The following is a 14,596-nucleotide window of genomic DNA, read 5'->3' as shown; positions in this document are numbered from 1 at the left end:
GGATGATATGTTATCACCAATCCGCACAGATTGTGGTCTTCCAGTTAGGAAGTTGAGGATCCAATTGCAGAGGGAGGTACAGAGCAGCAGGTTCTGCAACTTCTCAATCAGGATTGTGGGAATGATGGTATTAAATGATGAACAGCATCCTGATGTAGGTGTATATAGATACATGTGACAATAATAAATTAATTAAATTTCCTATGTTTTTCTTGCTGAGATGCCCAGATTATAGTTGCTAGATTCATTTTGAATCTTTTTCCATTTGACATATTGGTACTGCATAACAACACAATACTTACTAGCTTATTGCAACACAGAAGTAGGCTAATTGTCCGTATAGTTGATGCTAAGTCCCAGCAGAGCAAATCCCATCAGTCTCATTTTCCCATGTCTTACTGCTCTGAACCTAATCTCTCTTACTTGCCCATCAACATTTTTTTTAACAATTGGGGAATCTACTGTAACCAATTAATATACAGGCATATTCTTGTGATGTGGGAGCAAACAGACTTCCCCATAAGAAATCACAAGCAAGCCTCAGTGCCTGGATTGAGATCAATACAGTATGTTTATTACTTGTCCTGATTCCCTTACTATCTGTCACAGACCAGGTCTCATAACTACATGAGAGTACAGCCAGCTTGGGCACTGATGATCCAAAGCAGACCCACCTATAATGCATTATACCCTCAGTGTCCACTTTATTGGGTGCCTTCTATAGCAGATAAACTGGCCACTGAGTGTATGTTCCTAGTCTTCTGCTGCTGTAGCCCATCCACTTCAAGATCCAACATGCTCAGTGTTGAGAGATTCCCTTCTGCACACCACTGTTGTAACACATGGTTATTTGAGTTATTGTCACCTTTCTGTCAACTTGAACCCGGATGACCAGTCTACTTTGACCTCTCTCATTAAAAAGGCATTTTTGTCCACAGAACTGCCACTTACTGGATTTTATTTTTGTTTTCCGCACCATTCTCTGTAAACTCTATAAAATGGTGTGCATGGCAATTCCAGAAGATCCATCAGTTTCTGAGATACTCAAATCACTACATCATTCCACAAAGCCACTTAGATCATATTTCTTCTCCATTCTGATATTTGCTCTGATAAACAACTGAACCTCTTGACCATGTCAGCAAGCTTTTATGTATTGTGATTCTGCCACTTGATTGGTTAATTAGCTATTTGCATTAGTGAGCAGATGTACAGGTGTACCTAATAAAGTGGCCACTGCGTATATGCCTTTGTACTGCTGCTTCCGAGTACTTTACAGCATGGATATATATGTCTCCTGAAGGAAGGAGTAAGTAGTAGTAGGATGATATTTTTTCATAGATTTTAAAGATAAATTTTGTGTCCAAATCTGTTCAATTTTTTGAATCTAATGTGATAGATAAATAAATATTATTATGTTATTTTACATGGACTCTCATGACATTCAACAATTTATAAGACCATAAGATATAAGAAATAGGCCATTTGGCCCATCAAGTCTGCTCCGCCATTCAATCATTGGCTGATCCAATTCTTCCAGTCATCCCCACTCCCCTGCCTTCTCCCCGTACCCTTTGATGCCCTGGCTAATCAAGAACCTATCTATCTCTGCCTTAAATACATCCAATGACCTGGCCTCCACTGCCACTTGTGGCAACAAATTCCAATGATTTACCACCCTCTGACTAGAGTAATTTCTCTGCATCTCAGTTGTAAATGGACGCCCTTCAATCCTGAAGTCATGCCTTCTTGTCCTGGACTCCCCCTACCATGGGAAATAACTTTGCCATATCTAATCTGTTCAGGCCTCTTAACATCCAGAATGTTTCGGTAAGATCCCCCCTCATTCTTCTGAACTCCAGGGAATACAACTCAAGAGCTGGCAGACGTTAACCCTTTCATTCTTGGAATAATTCTCGTGAATCTTCTCTGAACCCTCTCCAATGTCAGTATATCCTTTCTAAAATAAGGACCCCAAAACTGCGCACAATACTTTTAAGTGTGGTCTCATGTATTATCAACTTCTGAATGTATGGAATTAGAAACCACCAATTAACTTGATTAGGAACTTAGTTAGCTGTGAAATGCTATAAAATAATTTTGGCTATATACAGAAACTAGCAGGAGATATGTTGTTATTATGAGGATTTCTGTACTAAATGCTGATAATAATACCAGATTTATGAATAACTTGGAGGAAAGGGTAGAGTCATGTATCTTCAACTGTTACCAGTGATAAGTTATGAAGCAATGAAATTTGCAACGAGATGCTGATGGATTAATGGGTGGTCAAGAATATATTTAATTGAGTTTACTGCAGGAAATTCTTGAGGTCATGCACTTTTGACATAAGAAAGGTAAATCTGAGCATTTTCTAATTTAAGTGAAGCCATGAATTCTGAAAAAAAACATAGCAGTTAAAGTACAGAAACTAAAAGTTAATTACAAACTTCTGCATTTTTGAGTAAGTTGTGTTACACCTGTGAAAAGCATTCAGATGGATATCTGTATTCCATTGTATAAAATAAGAACATAAAATGCTGGAAATACTCAGCAGGTCAGATAGCATCTCTCAAGGGAGTTAACATTTTAGTTCAGTGATCTTTCATCATAGTTGTCTGACTTACTGAGTATTTCCAGGATCTCTAGCATTCGTGGTATTTTCTTAAGGTTTATTGTAATCAGTTTGTGGCAGTGATGGGGCAGTACTCGACCTTACCTCGAGAAATGAAACTGAATGAAATCATCAAGTTTATTATACATGGGTTTCAGCTGTTCCATTCACCTTGTGGTGCTGTATCATTGTTACCCCCAATACAAACGTTTTGCGCTCGAGGTAAGTGGAAGAAGCTATACAAAAAGATGTACTCCAACAAATTCCGTGCAAACTATGTTTATTCCGTTCTGGGTGGTTTAGAATGCTGTAATTTAACGGCATTTAAATGCCCTCTTTCAACACCTCTCCTCTAAAATCCAACTGGATGGGACCATTCTCAGTTCTCAGCTGGTTGGACACACATCTGCCCAGCTATAAATCAGATTTAAAGAAACATAGGAGGGAGAGTTTCACTTCTGTATTTCAAAATCACATTAAAATGCAACGGAAAAGAATGAGTTTATTATTGTTGTCCAGATGATATACACAGTAGTCTTCTCCCCTTTTGCTCACTCTCCAGCCGCGAGTTGCTCAGCACAGCACCTCAACGCCCAGTACTCCCGCTCGGCAGTTCGGAGCCACGAGTTTGTGCGGGTCACGTGACCGGCGCCCGGCGCCTCCGTCTCCGTTAACTGGAGGCGGCGGTGGGCAGTGCCTGACGCCGGCGCCGCGTCGCACCGGTCGGACGGTGTGTTTGTAAGCATGCAGGTGCGGGAGTGAGAGGGTGTCGGGGAAAGGGCGTGTGTGTATGCGCGCCCGCCCGGGTCGTCGGCCTGCCAGCCGCGGAGCCGAGCGGCGGTAGGCGTGTGCAGGGCGGAGCGCCCAGGGGCGGGATATCATGACAGCGTTAGCCGCCGCCTCCTTTTTCTCCAACACTTGTAATTTCGGTGGATGCGGCCTCACCTTTAACACCCTGGCAGAACTTATCGAGCACATTGAAGACATCCACATAGGTAGGTGGCAGCGGCGCTGATTGACACTCCTAGCCAGTACTTGAGCTGTCAGATCCGAGCTGCCGAGGCCTGGTCTGTTCGCGGGAAGCTGTTATGGGTCTCCACACTCCAGTTATTGGCGACACCTCATGCCTGTTTAAATGCATCGGCAAGAGCCGCAGCTGTGAACGTATGCTTGCAACGGGAGGGAGTATTGAGGGTGGCCTCAGGGCTGGGAAGTGAGAGTAAACTGCAGAGGGGGGAACTGCTTATTTTCTGTATCTTGAAGCATGATAGCGTATCACCTGATGCAGGGCAGTAACAGGAGGTGATGCGGTGCTTTAAAAAGCGAGGGTGTGGGCGTAGAGAATTGTTTAGACCAATTTGTTGTAATTTTCCTTTAATTTAAAGTGCTAGTGTGCTCATTGCACATCGTATGACATTGACACGTGATTGGCCTTTTTCTATGTTTTATATGTAGTTGTACTTGAGCAGTGATTGCTTTGTTAATTGTGATTCTCGTCCTTTTTGAAGATAGTATAAAAGTATCTTCATACTACAGAAACGCATTTTGCTTAATACACCACAATCATTTATATTGTTCGACCCTAATCTGTTTTCATCCCAACTAAAGTTTTGTTTGATTGTTATGGTGCAAACCAATCTTTAATCTGTTTTGAGAAGGCTTCTTGTTTTTAATGTGTTGAGAGCTTGCAGACCACCTTGTTGAATGTTATTTAAACATTCTATACTTAGACATCCTTACCTTGGTCGTATTTCAAATGATGAACTTGATGTTTATAATGAAGTTTGAAATGGGAAAAAAAACTCATCAATGAGTTGATAGTCTTTAGTGACCTTTTATAATTTTTTTTACAGGAAAAAAACTGAAGGTGTTTATTTCAGAGCCTCGTCAAAAGTTCTTACATTTCTGAACAACTGTATTTGTGAAGGTGCAATTACTTGTGGATAAAATTTTTCACAATCTTTTTTTCAAAATTGATATTTGTTAATTCACCAGAAAATGCGATTATTTTATATAAACAATAGCATTGCATTTATTATGCAAACCAGAAAGTACTTCAGTTACACATACCCTGAGTCCTGATGAAGGGTCTCAGCCCGAAATGTCGACCATGCTTCTTTCTATGGATGCTGTCTGGCCTGCTGTGTTCCACCAGCATTTTGTGCATGTTGCTTGAATTTCCAGCATCTGCAGATTTCCTTGTGAGTACTTCAGTTATATGGATATAGAATCGCCTACAATCCCCTCCATTTATCAGGATGAAGCAAAGATGTCATTGTCATATACACAAGTACATGTTTTGACAAATCCAATGCAAAGCCTGTTTGCAACAGTGTCATAGGTACATAGCATCAGATAAGCAGCATTCACAAGAACAACATAAATCAGATATAAAGCTTAGATTAGAATAGATTAGATTATGAGGACACTCAGTCCTCATTTATTGTCATTTAGTAATGCATGCATTAAGAAATGATACAATGTTCCTCCGGTATGATATCACAGAAGGTGGGGGCTTATATGGGAGGCAGGGTTTGAGGGTCGGCACAACATTGTGGGCCGGAGGGCCTGTACTGTGCTGTACTATTCTATGTTATGAAACGCAAGACAGACCAAGGCTAAAGCTGACAAAAACCACATAATTATAACATATAGTTACAACAGTGCAAAGCAATACCGTAATTTGATAAAGAACAGACCATGGGCACGGTAAAAAAAAAGTCTCAAAGTCCCGATAGCCCCATAATCTCACGCAGATGATAGAAGGAAGAAAAACTCTTCCTGCCATGAACCTCCAGCGCTGCAAACTTGCCGATGCAGCACCCTGGAAGCACCCGACCACAGTCAACTCTGAGTCCATCCGAAAACTTTGAGCCTCCGACACCGAGCACCATCTCTGCCGAGCGCTTTGACCCCGGCTGCCAAACAACAAGCAAAGCTGAGGATTCGGGTCCTTCCCCTCAGGAGATTCTGAATCGCACAGTATCAGCGGCAGCGAAACAGTACAGTATGGAAAAAGTACAGTTGATGTTTTGGGCCAAACGTCGACTGTACTTTTTCCGTAGATGCTGCCTGGCCTGCTGAGATCCTCCAGCATTTTGTATGTGTTGCTTTGATAGATGTTGCCTTCATGAAGCAATGCCTCCAGTAGATACTACTAAAGGTGGGAAGGAATGTGACTGTGGTACATTGGGCAGATATCCTTGGTGGTTAAACTGCTGTGTATAGTGAGATGTTTAGTTACTTTCTACTTTTGGCCCCAGAGCAGAGTTTTAGGTGTAATTGAGAACAAATTAGATTCATGCACCCCACTAAATCAGCACTGACCATCAATTATCTATTCACAGTAATCCAAATTAATCACATTTTTATTCTCCTCACATCCTTGACAATTCCTTCCAGATTCTGTGCACAGGACCATATAGGATGGCCATTTAGCCAACTGACCTGCATGGAAACTAAAGCACGCAGATCCAGACACAGAATTGAATCCAGGTCCCCGGTGTGTGGAACACTGTTGTGGCACTATTGAGCTACTTTCAAAATTAAGAGTTATGTTCATGCTGTGGGATGGGATGGTCTTTTCAGAAAAAATGGTCAAGTTACCGGAAGTTCGGGACAAATGTGATGAACTCTGTTCAGTAACTCCCTGAGCAGACTGTGTCAAGTTGCTTGGCAGAATACCTCATTGCTAGAACAAGCATAAAGATCTTCAGGTGGTGCATGGTCATGTGATATGCACTGACTGCTCATAAGTCCTGGTTATGTGACCACTGATGCCAGACAGACAATCTGAAGAGTATTGATAATGGCTGGGGCAAAGTGTCTTGTAATGACACTGCCCAGAAGAAAACAATTGTAAACCATTTCTATGGAAAAAAAAATTGCCAAGAATATTCATGGTCACTGTGGTCGCCTACGTCATATGACGTGGCACATAATGATGATGAATTGTAAATATCTGGGTAAATTGCCCTTGACCAGTTATATTGTGATGAACTATTGTGATATTTCCTGATAGGTTCACGCCCTTTAGATCTTGTACTTATTTCTTTGCTCACTTCTTCAGATTTCTCAGTTACATTTCAAGGAAAAATCAGTAGTATAGAATAAATCTTCTAGTGTAGGTAAAAATAAATTAAGGGAGATCATAAGTTTAAAAAAAATGGTAATGGAGCGAAGCCAAAAACAACCTCACTCCATGAGCGCCTCCTTGAGAATCCCAACAGTAACTGTAACACCATTCTGCATTCTGTTACTGCCTCGATGCACCGATGTTATAGAAATCTACAGCACAGAAACAGGCCTTTTGGCCCATCCAGTTCATACCGAACTATTTAAACTGCCTTGTCCCATCAACCTGCACCCGGACCATAGCCGTCCATCTCTCCCATCCATGTACCAGTCTAAACTGCTCTTAAGCATTGAAATCGAAATGGCATCTGCCACTTGTGCTGGCAGCTCGAAGTGATAAAATGATCTCTATGGTTGGCATGCAAAACCAAATTTTTCTCTGTCCCGCGAACATATGACAATAATAAACCAATTTATCAAATTACCGGAGTTTTGAGTCTTAAGATGGCTGATCATCTACACTGCCATTTTCCAATGTTATTCCCATATCCTTTGATTTCCTTCATGTCCAGAAGTTTATCAATCCATGTTTTAAGTGAACATGATGATTAAGCCTACAAAGACTTGTGGTTAGAGAATTTCAAATGTTTCTGAGAGACTACCTCAGTTTTAAATGGTCTGTTCTGTATCCTAAATCAGGAGTTCCCAACCTGGGATCCACAGACCCTTTGCTCAATGGTATTGGTCTATGGCATAAAAAAGTTCGGGAACTCCTGCCCTAAATGGTGCTTCCTGATTGTAGAATCCTCAATCAGGGGAAAGATCGTTCTTCTTATCTGTAAAGACCTTTAAGAATTTTGTAAGTTTTGATGAGGTCTCCTCTCACAGGCAGGTCAGTCTGTTCAATTTATCCTTTTACAGCAAATCCTCCATCCCAGGACGCAGTCTAGTTAATATTTGCCGCACTCTGTGGCAGCTATATCCTCTTTTCGGGTAAGGAGATCAAAATTGTACACAGTACTCCAGGTGTGTTCTCGCCAAAGCGCTATACAATTTCAATAAGACTTTCTTACTCCTGTATTTAAATTCTCTCATAGTAATGGTTATCATACTGTTTCCCTGTTAAATTGCTTTCTTCACCTCCATGTTGACCTTCAGCAATTCAAAGGTGAGGTGCCAGCATTAGCCCTTGCTGTACCCATCAATCACATTCTGTTAACCTGAGAACAATGTGTGTTGCTTGAATTTCCAGCACCTGCAGAATTCCTGTTGTTTGCGTTTAAATTTTTCTCACTTCTTGCTTTCTGTTCAAAACCCTTCCTTATTCTATTTCAGTATGTTACCCCAATTTCATGTGCTCTAACATTGAGATTGATTAAAAGTCTACTGTAAATCCAAAAGCACCATACTTACTGGTTCCCCTTATTTATTCTGCTAGTCATGCCTTCACTGAGCACCAGCAGATTAGTTAAATGTGATATTCTTTTCCTAAATCCTGATCTGCGATATTGAATCCTGCCAATACTTTCATTTGTTATAGATTGCAGCATTTTCCTACCACAAACTCTCTTAAATAGGGTTTATCCTCCAATCCCCAGAAATAGTTCCAGAAACTACAGAACCTTGGAGATAGCCAGAACATTCACTATCTTGAAAGAGACATTCTCTTGTGACTCAGTTTAGAGAGGCATCCTGATCTGGGCAATGTGGTTTCATATTTTTCCACTTTTTCACTATGGATTGCACTGTGCTTGGAGGTACAGTATGTTCAGTGTCTTTTCCTTGACTTATCTTGAATGCTCTCTTGTCTTCCTTTTGGTTTGGTTTGTGAAAATCTGCCATACTGTTGGACCTTACAGAGAAAGGGAATATTTATTTTTATGATTTCATTGAAAACGGGCGGTCCTCCAATTTTCTACATCAACAAATTGGGCGAGTTAGTATATTGCACCTGAGGAAAGTTGGTATAGTAATTACAAAAGGGAAGAATACATTATCTGCCTCACAATTTTGTTTTTTTAATTTTAGTAACTTATTGACAGGTTTTAGTTTTTTTTCTTTTGATTTGACATGATGCACCATGTTTTGTAGGTTAGCTCAAGAATCCTACTTCAATATATTTTACATTTTTAAAAAAAAATAAAATGAGAAAAAATAGTTGTGGGGCTAAATACTTTTTCAAGGCACTTTATATCTAGTTCTAGTTTGTCCTGTCAGGGTATTATAAGCTTCAATGAAATCCCTCCTGCTTTTCTGAATTCCAGTATCCAAGAGTCAAGTTGTTTCAAAATTTCTTCTGTTAACGCTGTTAATCCAGTAATGAATCTGATGATACTTTGTTGCACTTCCCTACTGCCAAAACATTTTTCCTCAGACAAGGAGATCAAAGAAGCACACAATATTCTCACCAAGACATCCTTGTTCAGCCTCTCTCACTATAAAGGTCAATATTTTACTACCTTTTTAAGCACCTGCTGCACATCATGTTTGCTTTTGTTAACTGGTGTATGAGTATGTCCAGGATCTCCTACTTTACTTTCTCCGAATCTATTACAATTTGAATAATAATCTGCCTCAAAATTTTGCCACCTGGAGTAGATAATCCCACAATTATCATCATTGTACTGTACTTTATCTGCCATGCACTTATCCACTCTCTCAATCCATCCAAATGACTCTGAAAACCTGCAGTTTCCTCACAGATAAATTCCCACTCACATATTGTGTTGTCTGTAAAGCTTAAGATGTTACATTTACTTTTCTCAACTGAAACAGCTGGGGTCCAACTAAATCCTGCAAAAAGCACTAGTCATTGTTTACTATTAAGAGAAAGGACCTATTTATTTCTTCTAACAACACACATAAAGGTTGCTGGTGAACACAGCAGGCCAGGCAGCATCTCTAGGAAGAGGTACAGTCGACGTTTCGGGCCAAGATCCTTCGTCAGGATGAACTGAGAGAAGAGCTAGGAAGAGATTTGAAAGTGGGAGGGGGAGGGGGAGGGGGAGATCCAAAATGATAGGAGAAAACAGGAGGGGGAGGGATGGAGCCAAGAGCTGGACAGTTGATTGGCAAAAGGGATATGAGAGGATCATGGGACAGGAGGCCCAGGGAGAAAGAAAGGAGGAGGGGGGAACCTAGAGGATGGGCAAAGGGTATAGTGAGAAGGACAGAGGGAGAGAGAGAGAAAAAGAATTTGTGTATATAAATAAATAACGGATGGGGTACAAGGGGGAGGTGGGGCATTAGTGGAAGTTTGAGAAGTCAATGTTCACGCCATCAGGTTGGAGGCTACCCAGACGGAATATAAGGTGTTGTTCCTCCAACCTGAGTGTGGCTTCATCTTTACAGTAGAGGAGGCTGTGGATAGACATATCAGAATGGGAATGGGACGTGGAATTAAAATGTGTGGCCACTGGGAGATCTTGCTTTCTCTGGCAGTTCAGCGAAATGATCTCCCAGTCTGCATTGGGTCTCGCCAATATATAGAAGGCTGCATCGGGATCACCGGATGCAGTATATCACCCCAGCTGACTCACAGGTGAAGTGTCGCCTCATCTGGAAGGAGTCTCTGGGGCCCAGAATGGTAGTGAGGGAGGAAGTGTAAGGGCATGTGTAGCACTTGTTCCGCTTGCAAGGATAAGTGCCAGGAGGGAGATTGGGGGGGAGGGAGGAATGAACAAGGGAGTTGCGTAGGGAGCGATCCCTGCGGAAAGCGGGGGGGGGGGTGCGGGAGGGAAAGATGTGCTTAGTGGTGGGATCCCATTGGAGGTGGCGGAAGTGACGGAGAATTATATGTTGGACCCGGAGGCTGGTGGGGTGGTAGGTGAGGACGAGGGGAACCCTATTCCTAGTGGGGTGGCGAGAGGATGGAGTGAGAGCAGATGTGCTTGAAATGGGGGAGATGCATTTGAGAGCAGAGTTGATGGTGGAGGAAGGGAAGCCCCTTTCTTTAAAAAAGGAAGACATCTCCTTCGTCCTGGAATGAAAAGCCTCATCCTGAGAGCAGATGTGACAGAGACAGAGGAATTTTGAGAAGGGGGTAGCATTTTTGCAAGAGACAGGGTGAGAAGAGGAATAGTCCAGATAGCTGTGAGAGTCAGTAGGCTTATAGTAGACATCAGTAGATAAGCTGTCTCCAGAGATGGAGACAGAAAGATCTAGAAAGGGGAGGGAGGTGTCAGAAATGGACCAGGTAAACTTGAGGGCAGGGTGAAAGTTGGAGGCAAAGTTAATGAAGTCAACGAGCTCAGCATGGGTGCAAGAAGCAGCGCCAATGCAGTCATCGATGTAGCGAAGGAAAAGTGGGGGACAGATACCAGAATAGGCTTGGAACATGGATTGTTCCACAGAGCCAACATTTCTTCTGCTTCCAGACTGTAACGAGGCATGACCCACAGTAGCACACTGGCCCAGATTCATGTACTTTATTTTTAAACAACTTGGCTCTTTCTGGGCTCTTGTTTTAGAAAGAAGTTCAAAAACATCATATCCATCAAATCTCTCCAATCCATCTTCAAAACAATTCAATAAAGTTGTCAAGCATGATTTCCCTATTCTTTCTCTATTCCATTATTGTCTTTAATAATGGACGCCAGCATTTTATTCACTGACAGGTACATACTATGGGCCTTGTGGATTTATCAGCATACAATCCTATTAATTTTCCTAATGCCTTTTCCCTACTTGCTTTTTCTTTTAAACAGATTCTGGGTTCCCAGCATTTCTGGAACTTTATTTGTGCCCTTCTTTGTGAAGATACAGTTGACCCACAGTATTTGTTAATTGGGATGCTATTTCTTTATAGTCATCTAGTATGGAAACCCGTTGCTTGACCTGAAACATCCATGCTAACCAGTGGACACCTATCTGTATTAACCCCATCTTCTAGTACTTGGAGCATAGCCTTCAATGTCTAGGTAATTCAAATACTTGTTTGGATTTTTCAGTGATGCCAGCAACTCTTGTTTCTATCACTCCCTTGGGCGGTAAATTCCAAGACCCCTCAGATCCCCTCCAAATCTCATGGCCTTTACTTAAAATTTGCGTATTCTTCCTCTTGGGAAGTTTTCTGTAGTTTATCTTGTCTATAATCCTCATCTTGTTCCTTCTTAATCCCCTCTGTTCCATGAAATACAGACCTAGTCTGTCCTCATAACTGAAACAGTCCATCTCAGGCAACATCCTTGTGCAAGTTCTCTATGCCCTCTCTATCAGTTTTAATATTCTCCTTAAACTGGTGGCCAGAACTTCAAGCAATATCCCAACTGAAGTCTGACCAAACTGTCTACTCTTGTAATCAATACCTCAAGTAGAGAAAGCTTTGTTCCCTATTATAAATTCTTTCTCGTGACTGTTATTACTTTTATGCTCAATTTTTTTGTTGTCTTTACCTGTCAATCCTTTTACAATACATAATACCAATCAAGGCTGGCTTGCACTCGAAGTGGTTCTTCAGGGTACTGGTCCTGAAAAGCATCTGATTTACTCTGCACATCTTCTGTTTTGTAGGATAGAATTCCAATATGTAGTAGTGCTCATAATTTGGTTAGCCTATTCTATATGTAAATTAAAGTTGCCCATATTTGCAGTTGTACACTTTTTCAACACTCTAACTTTCCACAGTGTCAACCTCACTGCTACTGTTGAGAGTTTGTGGACAAATGCCACAAATGTTTCTTGTGGTATTTGTTTACTATACCCCAACAAATTCCACTTTTTCAGGCTGATAACCTTCCTCAATTTTTCAAATATCTCTTCAAGTTAGCATCACCAATCTACTTCTTCCTTTTTGCCTGTCCTTTCTTGTATACCGTGCTGGAGTCACATTTGTGTCTTCAGAAATGCTGTGCGTTCCCCTTACAGCTGAATATTCTTCCATTTGTAACTGTCAGTATGTATTATAGTCCCTGTGTGTGCTAGTGGAAGGAATGAATATTTAAGGTGGTGTGTGGTGTATGGATTGAATAGGTGGCTTTGTCCTGGATAGAACTGAGTTTCTGGAGAATTGTTGGAGGCATGTGCAGAGTATGCAATCACTTTCATAGTTTGTATCTTGTAGATGTGGAAAGGGTTTGGAGTGTTAGGGGGCAAGTGATTTATTTGTTTAATTTGTGTGATGAGCACCAGAATATTCATAGTGAGGGACTGTGAAGGTAATACACTGAATGTCAAGTGCAGGTGGATAATTCTCTTGTTGAATATACCTGACATTTAGTGGTATAAATGGAACTGTTCAATCATCAGTGAATATTTACAGCTCTAACCCTCTGATAGAAGGCCATTGAGGCAGCTAAGGATAAAAATAAGTGCTGAGCAATTTGTGCAGTGTTGCCAAATGCCTGACCTTGAGTTCCTGCAGCACTTTGTGAGTTCCTCGTGCGGTGTTGTCCTAGGGCTGGTGACTCACCTTTTAGCAACATTCTTCCTTTGCACGAAGTATTTTACCTTAAGTGCTCATCATGTAGTGTTCAATTACTGTCTCTGCCTTACTTGGTAAATGCAGTCGTTCTCACTCTTGGGAGTTCAGCTCTTTGGTCTGTGTTTGGACTAAGGTTGTGATGATGTCTGGAACCAAGTTGCACTGGCAAAAACTAAACTGAACATCAGTGAGTAAGTTATGGAAGAGTAAGTGCTACTTGATGTCATTGTGGATCATCATTTTTCTGATTGAAATTGGGGTAATTGCATGGTAATTGGCTAATTGCATGGAAACTGTACTTTGTGATAAACAATGTGTAAATATTGGTGGATTTTGTTGGTGGGTCAGTTCTATCCAAAAAAATTTGATTATTTTTATTTTTTAGTATGTAGTTTCGAACAAGAATTTACTTTCAGAATAATGTTGAGGTGTATGGTGCTCACTTTTATTTATGCACAACTTGTACAGCCAGTTCATGAGAGAAGTTGTGTAATTAAACGCTAAAATCTGGAAGTTGTTGTCTCAGACAGTAATTGCTAACTACTTTGTGAAAGTGGCATTTTGTTGTCTAACTTGCCAGTCGAAAGCTTTGAATGTTATGAAGATCACAAATGTGCACAGTAGATTTTAATTGACAAGTGCTAAATTTCTATAAAGGACACTTTTTTTATAAGGTGAATCATAATTGCTAAAAGTAGTCTTTCTCAAGTTTCTAATTATTGTTTTTGGTTCAGACTTTGAATTGTTCATTCACAATGCAATTTTAGTTTCTAAATGCCTTTCATACTGTATTGCACTGTTTCGTCTTTCTAACTGCAGCACCTTCAAAGTCTTGGCTAGCCCTGCAGTTAGATTGGGAAATATTGGTGCTGTGTTGTGTATCGTTTTGTAAGTTCAAAGTCAAGTTTTTGAACAGATGGATAATCTAAAATGGTTGGTCAATGCTGAGACCATCTAGTTATAATTTGATTCAATTTTTGGGCTCCAGAATGAGAAATTCAACTTTAGAACTAGTGATCACTCGACTTGGGTTGGTATAGGTAAAATTGTAAGTGTAGGGTCATATGAATTTGTAAAATGTTAATGTAATTGCTAAATTAATTTCAATACAGATAGGTGTGAAGTCGCATGCCAAGTGGTATAATCCATCTTGGCTTCTCCCTGAGAGCTCCAGCATCAGATGCCAGTCTTCTGAAATTTCATTTCACTCTACATGACATCAGCGAATTGTCAAGAGCCCTGGATGTCAATAGGCACCAAGGGGCAATGATCGCAATATTTGAATCCTACCATGAATTAAAGAGAACATGTTTTAGTTGTTAAAGATCAATTATGTAAGTCCCAGAACATTGCTGCAGGAGTACTGGGTAAAGGACCATCCCCAATAAGAGAGTCTGACAAGCTGTCCTAGACATTAATTGGCATTTTTTGTCAATTATAGGAATGAATTGATTACGTATTTATGTTGCTGTTTTATCTATTTTTAA

General features: G+C 40.8%; 1 protein-coding gene across 3 annotated transcripts in view; it reads left to right on the top strand.

Annotated features, from left to right (window-relative positions):
- Positions 1-3,375: 3,375 nt before the first annotated feature.
- The window catches only part of LOC140199556 (juxtaposed with another zinc finger protein 1-like), a 350,439-nt gene continuing 339,218 nt past the window's right edge, over positions 3,376-14,596 (top strand). For all 3 annotated transcript variants that reach the window (XR_011886446.1, XR_011886445.1, XM_072261822.1), the window contains exon 1: positions 3,376-3,609. Coding sequence is in view for 1 of the 3 variants with exons in the window: in XM_072261822.1 (XP_072117923.1) it covers positions 3,495-3,609 (115 nt within the window). In the remaining 2 variants the exon portion in view is untranslated. The remainder of the gene's footprint in view (positions 3,610-14,596) is intronic.

Source organism: Mobula birostris, chromosome 6, assembly GCF_030028105.1.
Source record: "Mobula birostris isolate sMobBir1 chromosome 6, sMobBir1.hap1, whole genome shotgun sequence".
Lineage (NCBI taxonomy): Eukaryota > Metazoa > Chordata > Chondrichthyes > Myliobatiformes > Myliobatidae > Mobula > Mobula birostris.
This window is presented reverse-complemented; position numbering and strand designations above follow the sequence as displayed.